A 14,441-nucleotide genomic window follows, 5' to 3' on the forward strand; every position below is an offset into this window, starting at 1 on the left:
AGGACTTAAAATGAGTCATTTTGAGTGTGTGTGTGTCTTATAGTTGGAGAGTGTTAGTAGAAAGTTGGTGGCCCTGGAGACACAACAGCCGGTGTGTCATTTTTGCTTAACAAGTGTGGAAGTGTGGGTTAGGTTTTAACAGTGTTTGTGTATGTGTATATAAGAGAGAGACACACAGAGAGTGTTGGTTTGTAAGTGTCACAAAGTCAGTATATGTGTTAATACAGTAATAATCCATTTGGTGTGGACAGTATGCATGTGCATGTGTGTGAGTGTTAATGCGTAGGTCTGGTAGCGTTAATGTTGCTGCAGCTGTGCAGATGACTGTTAGCTAAACCCCTCCTCCGAACGGGGATTGTCCAATTACAGCTAAGCAAGCAGAACTAAGCACAGCAGGTCTGTCAAGCTTTGGATTTCTATGCATGATAAAGCACCTTGCATGGGGCTTCATCAAGTTGGGGACCAAGAGTTTGGAAGGTTTTTTTCCAGCCTTTGTAAAACCAAAAAGACAAGCGCAAAAGTGTAAGGCATGGTTTAAATAGTGTGTTTATCTGCTCTAATGTAATGCGCAATTGTTAACATGTCTGGCTAACTAACTTAATTGTAATTAAGCCTCACTTCTTTGACAAAGGAGGATTTCATTAACCAATTAAACAATTTTTTTTTTTTTTTTGCAGGGTTTCAAGTTACATTAAAGGACCATTTTGCCTATTTTGAACATTATCTCTAGCTATCTGAATTAGGGATATAGTGTGAAAAATGCCTGCAGTTGTTGTCTGTGTCTCTGGGCCGCAGCTGCAAAATCTGTTGTTCTTCCAGCACCAGTGCCATCGTTTGACATGTACGGTGACGTAGGGGATAGGAAGAAATACAGGCTATTTCAGCTTTTGCCTCTGGGTAGCCAGGGGGCATGCTCTAGATGCTGTTCAAAAACAAAACTTCTTTGTTCTCTTCGCTTGTATCGCAAACTAGCTATATTTCCAACAGCAAAAATGGCACCCCAAAATATGAGTGCAGAGGATGTTATGGATGAGGATACATTTTACAGTGTTTTGCCTGACTCGGATATTCAGCTGTATTCTCTTGAGCCAGAGTGGGTTTGGTGGTTGGGTGTCAGAAGCTTGCGTGCAATGCATCTGGGTACATGTAGGCACTGCCAGCACAGCTCCACAAGCGGGAAAACTCAGCTTTCTCGTTCAATATAGCAAACACTGAGTAATTTATTGCTTCAATTGACTACATATACCTTCAACACTGATTGGACAGCCACATAAAAAGTGGTGAAATTTCCCTTTAAGAAAAAGATCAGTTCACAGCAAACACATCCATTGTCTAGTCTTAACCCACTGTGTGAAAGTCAGTCCTGACAGTAACAGAGTATAGGTTCTGTTCTTTTGCTCCTCTGCTGTTTTATTGGATTTGTAAAGTTTACACTGCAGCAACGCCAGCCTGCATTACCCCAGAATAGCCCAGCTTGCCTAACACATTAGCTCTCTAAAATGGGGTTCCTCAGCCTTCGCATTGATTCTACAAGTCTCTGGAACTCTTCTGGAGGGATGACCACCATTATTCAAAAAGATATTCCCTCATTTGGTGTTTTGATGATGGTGGTAAGGAGAGCTGCCTCAGTCCAAAATCTCCCATAGGTGTTCAACTGGGTTGAGATCTGGTGAGTGCGAAGGCCATAGCATATGATTCACATCATTTTCATACTCATCAAACCATTCAGTGACCCCTCATGCCCTATGAATTGTGGCATTGTCATCCTGGTAGAGACCACTCCCATCAGGACAGAAATGTTTCATCATAGGAAGGTGAAGGTGATGACTCAGAACAACTTTGTATTGATTTGCAGTTACTCTTCCCTCTAAGGGGACAAGTGGACCCAAACCATGTCAGCTACATACCCCCCACAGCATAACAGAGCCACCGGATCCCCTCACTGTAGGGGTTAAGCATTCAGGCCTGTACTTGTTTTTCCTTTAATTTGTCACCCGTCTGTATAATACCAGGACTTATTAGCTCTACTATGCAATGGAAGAACAATGTTGTTTCTTTACTTCCACACCTTCCGCATGGGTCATCATATGGCGAGGATGTTGCCTTTTTGGCTACAACATGCAGCTTTAGCCTCAGTCTTTTAGCACAGTATCCAGGTGCATATTTAGTCAGCTGGAGGCATTAAAAAGTTAACCAGAGATGGTGTTTTTGACCAACTCAGGAAGTTAATGTTAGCTTAATTAGTTGGCTAGCTACAGCTGATAAATCTGCATGTGACAGTCTTCATTTCAACCCGCAAAATCAACAGTCATGGGCTAGAAATGAGAAGCTGCTTTTGTTTATCTCTGTCTGAAGTAAATCAGCCACCATTATCATGGTACTTTGCCATGTGAGAACAGAAAGCTTGAGATGTAGCAATAGTAACAAAAAGGTCGGAACTTAGCGAGTAGTCAATTGTAAATATAGTGACATGCCACCGTGATTGTGTATGAGTAAACTGAAATGAAGCAGTGAAAGAGTGAGCTTAAAATAAAGTGCATTTTTTACTAGGCTTATGTGTGTGTATGTGATTTGTGTATGTGTGTGTGTGTGTGTATATATGTGTGTGTGTATGTATGTTAAACAGAGACACGTGTCACCGGTAAAAGCTGTGGCGTTATCAGGAGCAGAAGGAGGAAGTGAGGCGTGAAAACGACACCCGGTTGACCTTTACTGAACTTCACAGAGAAGTGACACCACCTCCACATGTACACAACAAACTTTGAGTACTCTAGACTGAGCGCTGAGCCGGTGACACGCTGCAACCTGGCCATAACGTCCTTGGAAAGGGTGGTGCCACAAAAATCTAAGTGGAAACAGCACCTTGCTACGAGGCTGTTGCTGTTTCAAGAGCTAGGTGTGTCAGGTAGATTGACAGCTACATGAAACACAAAGCCGGAGTGCTTCCCTTGTTATTTACAGGAAAATGTGAATAGTTTTGTCTGTTTCAATCCTGCTACTTTTCAATTTTGGAAACTTACATGAGAGCTGGTAGAGAAAAAGAGGAGGACGAAGATCAAAGGACGAGACGAGGTAGAGATAAAAGATAATATGTGTACAACAGAAAGTATGGGGATGTCACCAGAGGTGTTTCATCTGTCATTCAGAGAGAAATATCAGCATTTTTGCCAGTTTTATTCAGCTGTTGAATGTTTTTTTCAGATTCTAATGGACAGCATCAGTGTTTCAGATGTTATCGACTGGCCAAAAGGCATGAGTCTTGCAAATCGGACTTGATTTCTTGACATTAAAGGCTTGTGGTTGATTTGCACCAACAATAGAGGTTTTTGCCTTTTACTTCTCAGAAAACAGCATCATTTAGCAAATGAGTGTAACAACCAAATTAATTCCTTTCTTCATGAAATCTCTCCCTTGTGTTGATGATTTTCACAAATAAGGAGAATTACTGACTTTCAAAAGCAAGAACAGTTGACTGTATCATTCAAAAGACTATTAACTGATTACAGTGAAATATGTTTTCAATAGTGCTGTATTCAGTACTGACTTCATCATAATACTGCAAAGCGGGGAGGGGAATTAAGATGCAAACTGGTTACATTTTTGTGCTAAAACAGGCATATTATCCCTGCCTTTGTCCTTCCTTTAAACAACCCTCTAGTTATGCAGCAGTTGTGCCATCTGCATCACAGCGACAGAGAAAAGTTTATCTTACCATTGGCAACAGCTTGAAGCTTCTTGAGTAGTTTGACATGGGAGTCTGGCTTGATGGTGGTGGTAGTGTAGGGCTCACAGCCTGCAGCGTCTAATAAGGTATAGTAGTAGAGCAGGCGGCCCAGGTCTGTTCCCTCCACACTGGGCAGAACATACTTGTTCATGTGGCTGTAAAAGGCCTGAGGGTTACCCTTCAAAGTGCCAAACAGACCAAGGGACTCACTCCGGGATTCAATATCCTTGGTGGAAAGACTGGAGGAGAGGGAGGAAATAAACAGAGAAAAAAGGAGAAGAGGATATACATAAGTGTATGTAACTGAATAGTTTTGACAATTTCAAATGGAAAGTAATACTTGATGAAGTTTTCATACCAATAAATACACACAACAATAATCCAGCCAATCCCAAGTTCAAAGCTTTTACATTTGCTGTTGTAAACACCTGCTGTCTGAGATATGTCTTCTCTACGGAAATATCCATTGGTACACAAGGTTTGAAGCACTTGAAGCTTCTGGAATCAGAAACAGCAGTTTGGTTGAAAAAACAAATCGAGATCTAAGTAGTTCACATAGCAGCAGTAGCCACTGTGCCTGAAAAAGATAAGAAAAGACAGAAATACTGACAAAAAACCCCCTGAATTTCATGAGCAGGAAATCAAAGGAAGAAGACAACCGGCACCGGAGACAACTTGGTTGCAAAGTAATTTCTGGAAACTGCAGCAGATTACAGCTAAGGATGGTCAGCTCTGACATAAAAAAAGCAAAATGGGGACAAATTGTTAAAAAAAAGGGGGAAGGAAGGATGTGATCAGTGTTGTGTTCAGTGAATGGAAACCTTTTTAGCGATTTGTTCAAGTTGCGCACGAGTTGTTTTCAAAAACACGCCTTGCCACAGAACTAAAAGTCAACAGCAGCAGGTGGTGTGAAGAATGAGAGGACAAATGAAAAGAACACAAGCAAAACACCAGAGAGAGATGGGGAGCGGGGATAAACAAAAACCCTCCGAGAACTGCAAACAAAAGTTAAACAAGGAAAGACACAAAGAATGAAACAGCGAAGGCGAGGTAAAGCTAGTTACTGCTAGTCACTGAGGGGCTTTGAGCAATCTGTGGATGTCTAAGATAGTGTTAGTGTGAGTGCAAGGCTGTTTATCTGTCAGAACGGGACAACATCAAAGAGGAAAATGTTTCCTCTGGGTTCTCCATCAGAGCTAGCTGGGAGGCTTTCACTAATGAAAAAAACATAGTAAGTGGCATTAGTGCAGCTGTGGAAGCAAATGACAATAAGCTCAATAATGTAAATAACACTAATCATCCTCACAACAGGGACTCTAATAAGACTGGAGTCAACAGAACAACTGACTCAAACTAAAGACTCTCTCAGTCACTTTCCCTCATGTCTCTTACCTAAGTGCACGATCACAGAAGCAGCCTGAGACCCCAATCAAAGTCTTTCAGTATTTAATCACATTAGTTCCAAAGTGACTGAAAGCATCAAGGCAAGAGAACAATGGGCGAGAGAACAATGGCAACTTGTCCAGGTACGACTGTTTGAGGAGTGTTAAGAGTTTTCCATGACAGGTGCACACAAGGAAACGTCAATGCTCGTACACACGCAAAAAATATGTGATGCCCGGATTGCGCTCAGCGTTCATGTCAAGCTCTGCTTTAGCTGAGCATCAGCAGTGTGTTACTGTAGTTCTTCAAAGCCGGGTTGTCATTTCCTTTCTGTCTTCCTTCTCGATCCAGTGAAAAAAAAAGGTGTTTAGTGCTCTCTCTTTGCTCAGGTTGTGAGCACCTCCTCCCTTTTCTCTTCGGCTTTCAGCATCTCTTTGTCCCACTGATGGTTTTATTACTAGTCTACTGCACGCTTGCTGTGCTCCCGCTTGTTTGGTGGCATTTCTCTCTGTACACAACACAGTTTCCCACTCTATCTCTGTTGTGTTCATGTGGATGTAATATCAGGAGCTTCTCATTACAATCTCCTCTTGTTCATTTCAAAAGCCAGAGTGAGGAGCCGATTTATTCCTCTGTGCTGTTCTATTCTTCTCTCATCCCTCTATTCTTCCTTTCTTCAAGGGGACTTTTTTCCCCCAATCCTGCATTATCATATTTTGTTAGTTGTCTCTTCCACCATGTCCGAACTAAAATAGGCCGCATATGAAATTCAGAGGCATATTTAATTGCCCTGATAATCAGACAGCCAGAATTAAACACTAGGGGGGCTTTTGCCGAGCAGTGATGATTATTCAGCAAGTCACTGTTGTTTGAATTTATGCAAACTATATTTTTTTATGATCTGTGTGGCTAATTTGTTAACAAATTACTGTCCAGCAAGGGGTTGTGCTGTGCACATGTTTTTGTGCTGTAGAATTCAGTGCAGGAAAAGAGCACACTGTAATTGTCTTTTCAAAAGGACAGTGAGAGGCATACAGGTGATTTACTTTTTCATTATGATGCAGTTTGTTTATGTTTCCTGTCACACATTTATACACACTCATATCCAGCTTGCATGAACACTGATTAGTCACACACCATCTGCAGACACTGATGATCAAATTAGCATTATCATTAGCAAAGAGTACAGTTTACAGTACAAGTAACTCAAGCCCACCTACAGAAACACTATACAAAGTCACGCTAATTAAAACATACATTCCTGAGACATAATCTTGAATAAAATACACAGCACAAGTACACATACAAGTACACTGTATATGAATAATTTTATCAATAGCAAAGTAACCAGACTAAGAGTCTACAGCCATGCTAACAGCTTTGTGAGGCTGTAGTGGCACAGCAGTGCTTAGTGGAGCTAAATGCTAACACCTGCACGCTAACATGCTCACAATGCCAATGCTAACATGCTAATGTTAAGCATAAAAAGGTTGACCATGTTGAGCAACTTAGTCAAGCATGTTAGCATTGCAATTGGCAAAACATAACAAATTAAAAAATTAAAGATCACCAAAGTTATCACAGCTTCTCTAAACAAGTTTAAGATACTAAAGACTGTATCACAAGTATATTTGATTTATAAGGTACCAGATCAGAAGGTGGTGGAGAGTAAAAGCAGCACAGCCAGTCAACAGTGACATGAGGCAGTTAGAACAGCGGGGCAAATAAAGAGCTGATGGCATAAGTGGACTGACTGCTTTGTTCCAAGTGTCAAACGTGATTGCCCAAGTGCCATGCATGTGGCATGTCTTGCCTAAAATAACTTCCTATTCAGTTCAGCCAGAAATAGTGAAATCATTGGTGAACCAAATGTAATGCAGTACAGTTGCATTCAGCGATCCAGGTACTGCTCTTCGTGGTTCTCCCCTATGACTTCAACAAGCATGCTAACAGTCATGTTCCAGGTCATGGTCATGCTCCAGGCTTGTAGAGTTTCTGTGGACGGCACATCAATAACCCTTAAACGGCAGAACCAACAGCGGAAAAACAACTGCGGCTGAACACAGAATGCACTGTACCTAACCTGTGCATAGCAACAGCACGATCCCCATTCCCACTCATCAGGATACTAAGCACACTCAAATGAAGACGCAACATGATACATGCCTACAGTAGCTTAATATGAGATAAATATTGAAATACTTAAATGTAGTATGTCCAGGACAGTATGATGCAAACAACAGCATGTATTTTAAGGTGACAGCTTGACAGTTACAGTTGCAGCATGTCAACATCATCATGTATAAGAAGCAGTGTCAGTTTTAGAAATTACCCAATACTGAAAATCAGTCACTTCACAATGTTCTTAAGGAATTGATATAATGTGCATGCCACAAGGTCCATGGAAGGTGAAATTAGAAAGTGCCTGGTGTAGACAGAGCAGCTTAGATGTAAGGTTCAGATGACGTTTGGACCGACTTGATCTATATCAACCAGTATTTTGATACTGGCACAGCAGGAATCACAGAGAGAATGATTAGCCTTTTTGCAGTGGCAGGAACAAAAAACCTGAGAGCAAGAGACACTTTCAATTGATCCAGAACAAGAAAAGTTCTTATCTGGCAGTGTTACAGACTAGATAGTCATATCACTTTGCCAGCTGCGGAGCCAAATAGTTATGATTGCACAGTATAGTATGTAACACTGCCAATTTGCTGATATAATTTGAACTTTTATTTGCCAGATGTGTGTTTTGATTGAACAGGCACAGAATTCCAAGGCATCCTGCTTCTCTGAGGAGTCCTCATTAGGCTCAAAGCAAACCACATGTTGAGGGTGAATCAGAGGGAAGAAGGTACCACAAAAGACTATTTATTTCTCATCATGTGCAAACATTGATCTACACAGAAAGCAGCACAACTGGTCAGCAGCTGCCGGTGACGGGTAGCAACTGATTAGCTTGGAGCTTGGAGTGGTGTTGTTTGAAATGTCAAACACGATTGTTTTGTTTGGATCAGCAGATGTGGGACACATAATCTGTGTGTGCACTGCCTGAAGTAATGCAGGTTTGATTTATTTAACCTAAATGTATTAACTAAACCCTGAAAAGACCTACAACAACAAACCCAGCAAGACAGGTTATGTTGTGAGCTGTCTTTAACACGTAACACTGGTAACAAATTCTTGATGTTTTGATGAAAACATCCCCGGTAACTTGTTTCCTTACACAGTATTAGGCACAAAAAGACAATGCCTGAAACTGAAATAAACCACAGATACCTAACAGAACAAAGTCAGAAACGTGTTTGGATCAGGCAAAGCCAAACAAAATATTTTAAAAAATGAATCTGGATGGTTTAGTTTCGAGCCAGAGGACGACATTCACAGCACAAAGAAAACGGACATAGAGTACAACTGAATTGACAGGTGAGTTGTGAGAAGCACGTCATCACCTTTCTGTTTTTGTCATCTAGTCATTTAAATGCTTTAATAGCCATCATTATAGTGTCGATAAAACTGGCAGAAATTCATGTCCCTAAAGGGCTCTTGTGTACATCTACAAAGACCTACACACACAGAGAGAGAACAGCTGACGAAGGTGGCGTTTAGCAGCGCATTGATTCCTCTAAAACGTTTATTTTGTGTTAATAGGACTGTCTCAGGGACACTCTGGCTGTATCATCCATCTCCTCTTCCTCCATCTATCTGGCCCTTCCTCCCCTCCTCCCTCTCTGCACACACTGATTCTGTGGGTATTTCTCTACCTAAAGACCTTTTCGCTGCATCCTGTATTTTTTTTTTAAACACTTAACGATGAACGCTCAGCATATTTCTACTCATTTGACCTGAAATAAATTTCTGCATTTTTTTCCATATGTCACCATCAGACCATGCTATTACCATATCTGCTGCAGATATCTACAGTATAGTGGCATCAGCACTTCGGTCAATATCAGGATGAACTTTCAATGTATTTCAGTAACAATGAATTTCCCCCTGCATTTATATCCAATACCCCTAATACTCACGGTTAAATGCAATAAAAAATAATAATAGTTGTGTCCTTCTGAAACAGCGTGATGTTTGATTGGAATTAATTTCAATCATTGTATAATTAGTCAGGGTGCTTTGTTTTGTACAGTAAAATAAATTGCTTGATGAGTACTTACAGTTCCCTCAGACAGGTTTTAAATATTAATACAAAAATTAAAAATTAAAATTTATTAGTACTGTTTTCTCAGAGCATCCTAAATAATTAGGATGAGTGAAATTCAAAGAACAAATTTCCCTACAGGGATCAATAAATGTCTAACTTACATCTTGCACTTGGGCTTCTGTCTGTATGAATCTTTTTCCTATTTCTATTATTCTCAGCATCCACCAATCCATTAAATCAATATACATATTGCAGATGCTTCTAGTCAAGATTATAGTATCAATATTCTTCAAGGATTTGTCGTGACCTAGAGATTTTGGTAGATACACACACACGCACACACACACACACACACACACACACACACACACAGAAGCTGTGGTAGGGTTTGAAGAAGGTATTGGTTGTAATTTATTGTTAAGTGGAGTCCATGCACCATTTCCTTATATCGGAATGCGACAGGAGGATATTTATCACAGATGCACACACGTGTGCACAACTCTCTCACACACACACACACACACACACACACACACACACACACACACACACACACACGCATCTCAGCTCTGCTGAAAAGGCATTCTATTAAAACAAGGAAAGGTGCAGAGCTGGTCACATCCCCGGCTATGAAGTCAGAGAGCAAATAAATTATGGAAATAGACTCTGACACACACATCCTCTCTCCCTCTAAAACACAAACACACACACATTCACAACATGTTTGATTTACTCTGGGGTGTTTTAAGCATGCTTTTTATGTTGGCAAGTTTTGCTGTAACTCAGAGGCAGTGGTGCTACTTAAATTCACCTTTTTTCCATTACACTTTTCGGATATTGAACACAAAACAACACACAAACAGAACTCATCAGACATGGGAATACATGAGTACATGTAAGCGACATGTGTGTCTTCATCAAAACACAAGTGCTGGTTTTAAATGTATTTTAGGGGGCATTTAAGTATCAAGTATTTCAAACTGATGAGACGATGTGAAATAGCAAACATCAGTAAGTAAAAGAAGATGAAAAATGCACTGGGAGAGCTTATGTGATGGTGTTTGTATATTTATGTGAGTGCGTGTGTGTGAGAGTGAGTGTGTGCATGTACCCGCTATCTGTAAAGAGGAACTCGAGGTGAGTCATGTAGACCTCCCACAGAGGAACACTGTAGCGCTTAGCCAGAGACACAGAGATTTTGTACACGCTGTCATCCAGTGTCCTAAACACATGTAGACACACAAGTAGAGAGGAGGGGGAAAAAAAAGATCAAATTTTATCACATTAAAGCAGAGAGAGCTATAACTCCCACTCACATGCATATGTGGTACAAAAAATGCAGGTGTTTCCAACCAAATAAAACACTACAGTACATTACAGTGCCTACTGTGTATATACAATTAATAATTATTACCATTAACCCAAACACAAAGCAAGATGAGTCATTCAGTTGCAGAAACATGGTCCTGGGTCCCCTCCCTACTTACTCTGTGAGGCCCAGGATGGTCTCCTTCTTGTAGTCAGAGTCGGAGCTGAAGCGCTGGACATCCACTCCACGACCCAGCCCTTGTAACACCTGGGCCTGCGTGAAGTCCGTCAGTCGCTCGTTGTACACATGCAGCTGGCTGATCAACTTCTGCAGTTCCTCCGGCCAGCCCGAATATGCAGACACATGCTGTGTGACCAATCGAATCAGCTCCTTTGGGTCAGCCTATGAAAAGGGAGAATAATTCTTCCATTAACACAACAAATAGCCTTCTGAATAAGTTATTTCATGCTGGTAGCCTCACAGGGTAAAAGGATACAAAGTGGATATTGTGCTAAAGATCAAATTTGGTAATCCTGAGTATGATTATCCTGCCCACTACAAACACAAATAAGCATCGTGCTTTGCTTTACAATAGGCTGCATGTTAAAAGTATTTGCCAACAAAATGTGGCAGAATCTACATGTGTGTGTGAAACCTCCAAAATGTTTTCTTGGTAATATGAAACAATGTGTAACAACTTAAAAAAGAAGAATAAGATTGGATTTATTGTATTTGCCATATGATGGAGGTGGCTTGCAGTTTCCCAATTTCTATTGGTATAATTGTGCCGCAAAATTAACAGCAACAATGTTTTGGTTCTTAATTTTTTCAGAAATTCGTTGGGTAAGAATTGAACAGAATACAACAAAACAAAATGTGCTGAAACGGGAATTACACACTACACTTATTGTTGTATATAACAATGTCAAGCTGTCAATATTTGAGGAGTGAAAATAAAATAACATTTCCAATACCCACTTTTTAAAATATTTACAGTTATGTAATTTTATACCTAAAACACAGCATCACTCCTAAGCTAAATTTTTATTCATTGTTACTTTCTTACTCCTATGATTCATCATTAAGTAGAAGACTAGCTCGGAGTGGAGAAGAAATAATTGAGGAGGAGTGGAAACATATTTGTTAATACCAGGTTAATGCTATTAAGTTCAATCCAAACGTCCCGGGGCAGTGAATTAAATTGAAGGAGGACAGAGAAACCACTATATATCACTTATCATGGGAATGTCCTGTTATCAAAGATTTTTGAAAGAATGTGGTATATATTGTGTTTCTCATATTGACCATGATCTTCCTTTGTGTCCCACCTTATACCTATTTGGTATATTTCCTTATGTATATTACACCATAAACAACAACTTGACTACTTTTTCATACTTGTGAGACTTCTTATTTACCATATTTTTACCTTATTTGCTTTCAAATGCAATCCTTTCCCATAGAGCGATAGAAGAGGTGCGCTACACTGTTTCAGCCAGGTTTGACCAAAAGCAAACTTCCGTTCAGGCTTATCATTAAACCATGTCACACACTGAGCTTCAAACAACCTGCAGCGTGTGGTATCTAAAACTTCACAGGTCCTCCGCCGCTTTGCCGTGACAAACTAATGAGGCTATTTTCAAAAATGGCTGTAATTTTCAAAAAAAAAAAACAGCAGAAAAGGATAGGGGTAGGCCAACTATCCTGGCCTTACTTCTATAATTTTGTTTCCAGGAAGACATTGACTGCTGCACCTGAGTTAAATCAGGCAATTCAATATGCGCCTTTTTTCCTGCATGCCTCGAAAATATGGGTAAATGTATCAAGAACCATAATTGCTACCGTGATTCAGGCCCATGGGGAATTCGACAGTGGATACACATTTATGATTGAGTGTCATGCGCAGGGAGAGGTAGCTGAATGTTGTATTGCTCTCATCACCTCTGTTCTAATTAAATGAGCTCCTGAATTTGGTTTTTGGCATCTTATATGCTGTCGCCCAGCAGGATGAGATGGTTATTTGTTGATCTTATTTGCATAAGGTAATTATGGCTGCTGGAAATGTGTGTGTATGTGTGTGTGTGTGTGTGTGTATCTCTTCCTGCTCTAAGCATGTGTATATGTGTATGTCCTTAGATGTGGCCTTAGTGGCAATCATGGTGGCAGATTCACAGTTCAAAAGCAGGACAGAAAGGAGAGTGAGGAGAATAGGTAGAAAGGGGAGAGTATTAAAAGAGTATGGACAAGACGTCAGAAGGGGGGAGGAAATAAGACAGGAGAGGAGAGGAGAGGAGAGGAAGGAGGAGGATGGTATTTGTTAATGCTGGCACCATTTTGGACAGCATTTTCAGACAGGGAAGAATGACAGAAAAGGGAGAACAGAGAGTGAGAGAAGAAAGTCTGCTGGTAGTGTGATGGACAGGCCAACGTTTGAAGAACTTCATTGAAATAAGGCTTTCATGCTGAAATGCTGTTTGTATTCTCTCTCTCTCACTTTTTCTGTCATTCATCTACGGTCTTTATCCTTTCAGGCTATCTGGATTATATTCTGGATGTATCCCCACATCCTCCCTCACCTCTCCAAACAGTATTTTTTCTTGCATATCTTAAATTCTCTAGCCTTCCTCCCTTGTTACTAAAGAATCTGTAGAATATTTCTAATAAGTATTCTTTGCAATCCAAATTGTCTGCAAATTAAGAAAAGCCAACACTAATTCCTAATTTTTTTCCCTTCTTCTTTTCTAATTACTTGCTTACTTTCTTTCCCAATATCTTAAAAAGCCACTTCTAGTCATTCATCAAAGGGAAGAATGTATAAACTGTATGTTAAGTGTAATTGCATTAGGTAGAGTGTGATGTTACACAGCTGGGAGGAAGCCAACTCTCTCCAACTCCCCTTTAGCTATTCCACTGCTGCCACAGGCTCTTTTCTCTGTACTTCCCTCCTTCCTGTGATGCTGCTTGAGAGGGAACAGTTTAAAAATAAAAAGTCTACATCTCTGTCTCAAATCTCTCATTTGCTCTCTCATTTTCCATCTTAATTTCCTGCGTTATTATATTTCAGTCAGAACCCTGTACCCATCAAGGAATCCTTTTGCCTTTTCCAAGCTGCATGGTTGAATATGGGAGATAAAATAATGCTGTAGTAACTATTTGAGTTAGTCAATATTATTTTATGTAATTGATTAAAGTTACATTGTCAGTCAGATTAATCATTTACCACCCACTGTTCTACATGTGGGACACAGCACTATAGGTAGAGCTTTCACAGACTGTTGGTACTATGAAAAGTTTCACAAATTTGATCTTGTAAAATGTGTAAAGATTGATTCTCTTGAACTCAAGAAAGAAAAAAGGTTGAGTGAATCTCCATGCTAGCATGCTGATGTTTGTCAGGTATGTTTACCATATTTACCATTTTAGTTAAGTGTGCTAGCATGCTAACATTTGCTTATTAGTGCAAAACACAAAGAGCAGCTAAAGCTCATGCGAATGTAATAGTTTTTCACGCATTTGATCATAAACTTAAGTATTGGACAAACTGATATTTTGACCTAATAATGATGCTAGATCAAAAATGAAGGGATCACCAAAGTTATTATAACTCACCTTGTGGGGAACATGAATGTCTGAACCAAATTTCAAGGCATTCCAGCCAACAGTTTTTGACATTTCACTCGAAAAATTGTCACCCTCAGGGTGGCACTATATGAAAAGTCAGGGGATCACCAAAGGATTCATCCTCTGTGTACCATGAATATTGTATAAAATATCTTGGCAATCCGTCTAATAGTTTCTGCAATATTGAGCCTGGACCAACCAAAAAACTGACAGACCGAACAACGATGGAGTCCTGCCACTAGCATTAA

General features: G+C 40.1%; 1 protein-coding gene across 1 annotated transcript in view; it reads right to left on the reverse strand.

Annotated features, from left to right (window-relative positions):
* The window catches only part of nbas (NBAS subunit of NRZ tethering complex), a 160,688-nt gene that overhangs the window by 53,519 nt on the left and 92,728 nt on the right, over positions 1-14,441 (reverse strand). The window contains exons 42-44 of the mRNA XM_044376225.1: positions 10,751-10,974; positions 10,375-10,485; positions 3,713-3,963 (exon numbers count right to left, since the gene is read on the reverse strand). Coding sequence (XP_044232160.1) covers positions 3,713-3,963; positions 10,375-10,485; positions 10,751-10,974 — 586 coding nt within the window. The remainder of the gene's footprint in view (positions 1-3,712; positions 3,964-10,374; positions 10,486-10,750; positions 10,975-14,441) is intronic.

The sequence above is a fragment of the Thunnus albacares genome, chromosome 16, assembly GCF_914725855.1.
Source record: "Thunnus albacares chromosome 16, fThuAlb1.1, whole genome shotgun sequence".
In the NCBI taxonomy this organism is placed as follows: Eukaryota; Metazoa; Chordata; class Actinopteri; order Scombriformes; family Scombridae; genus Thunnus; species Thunnus albacares.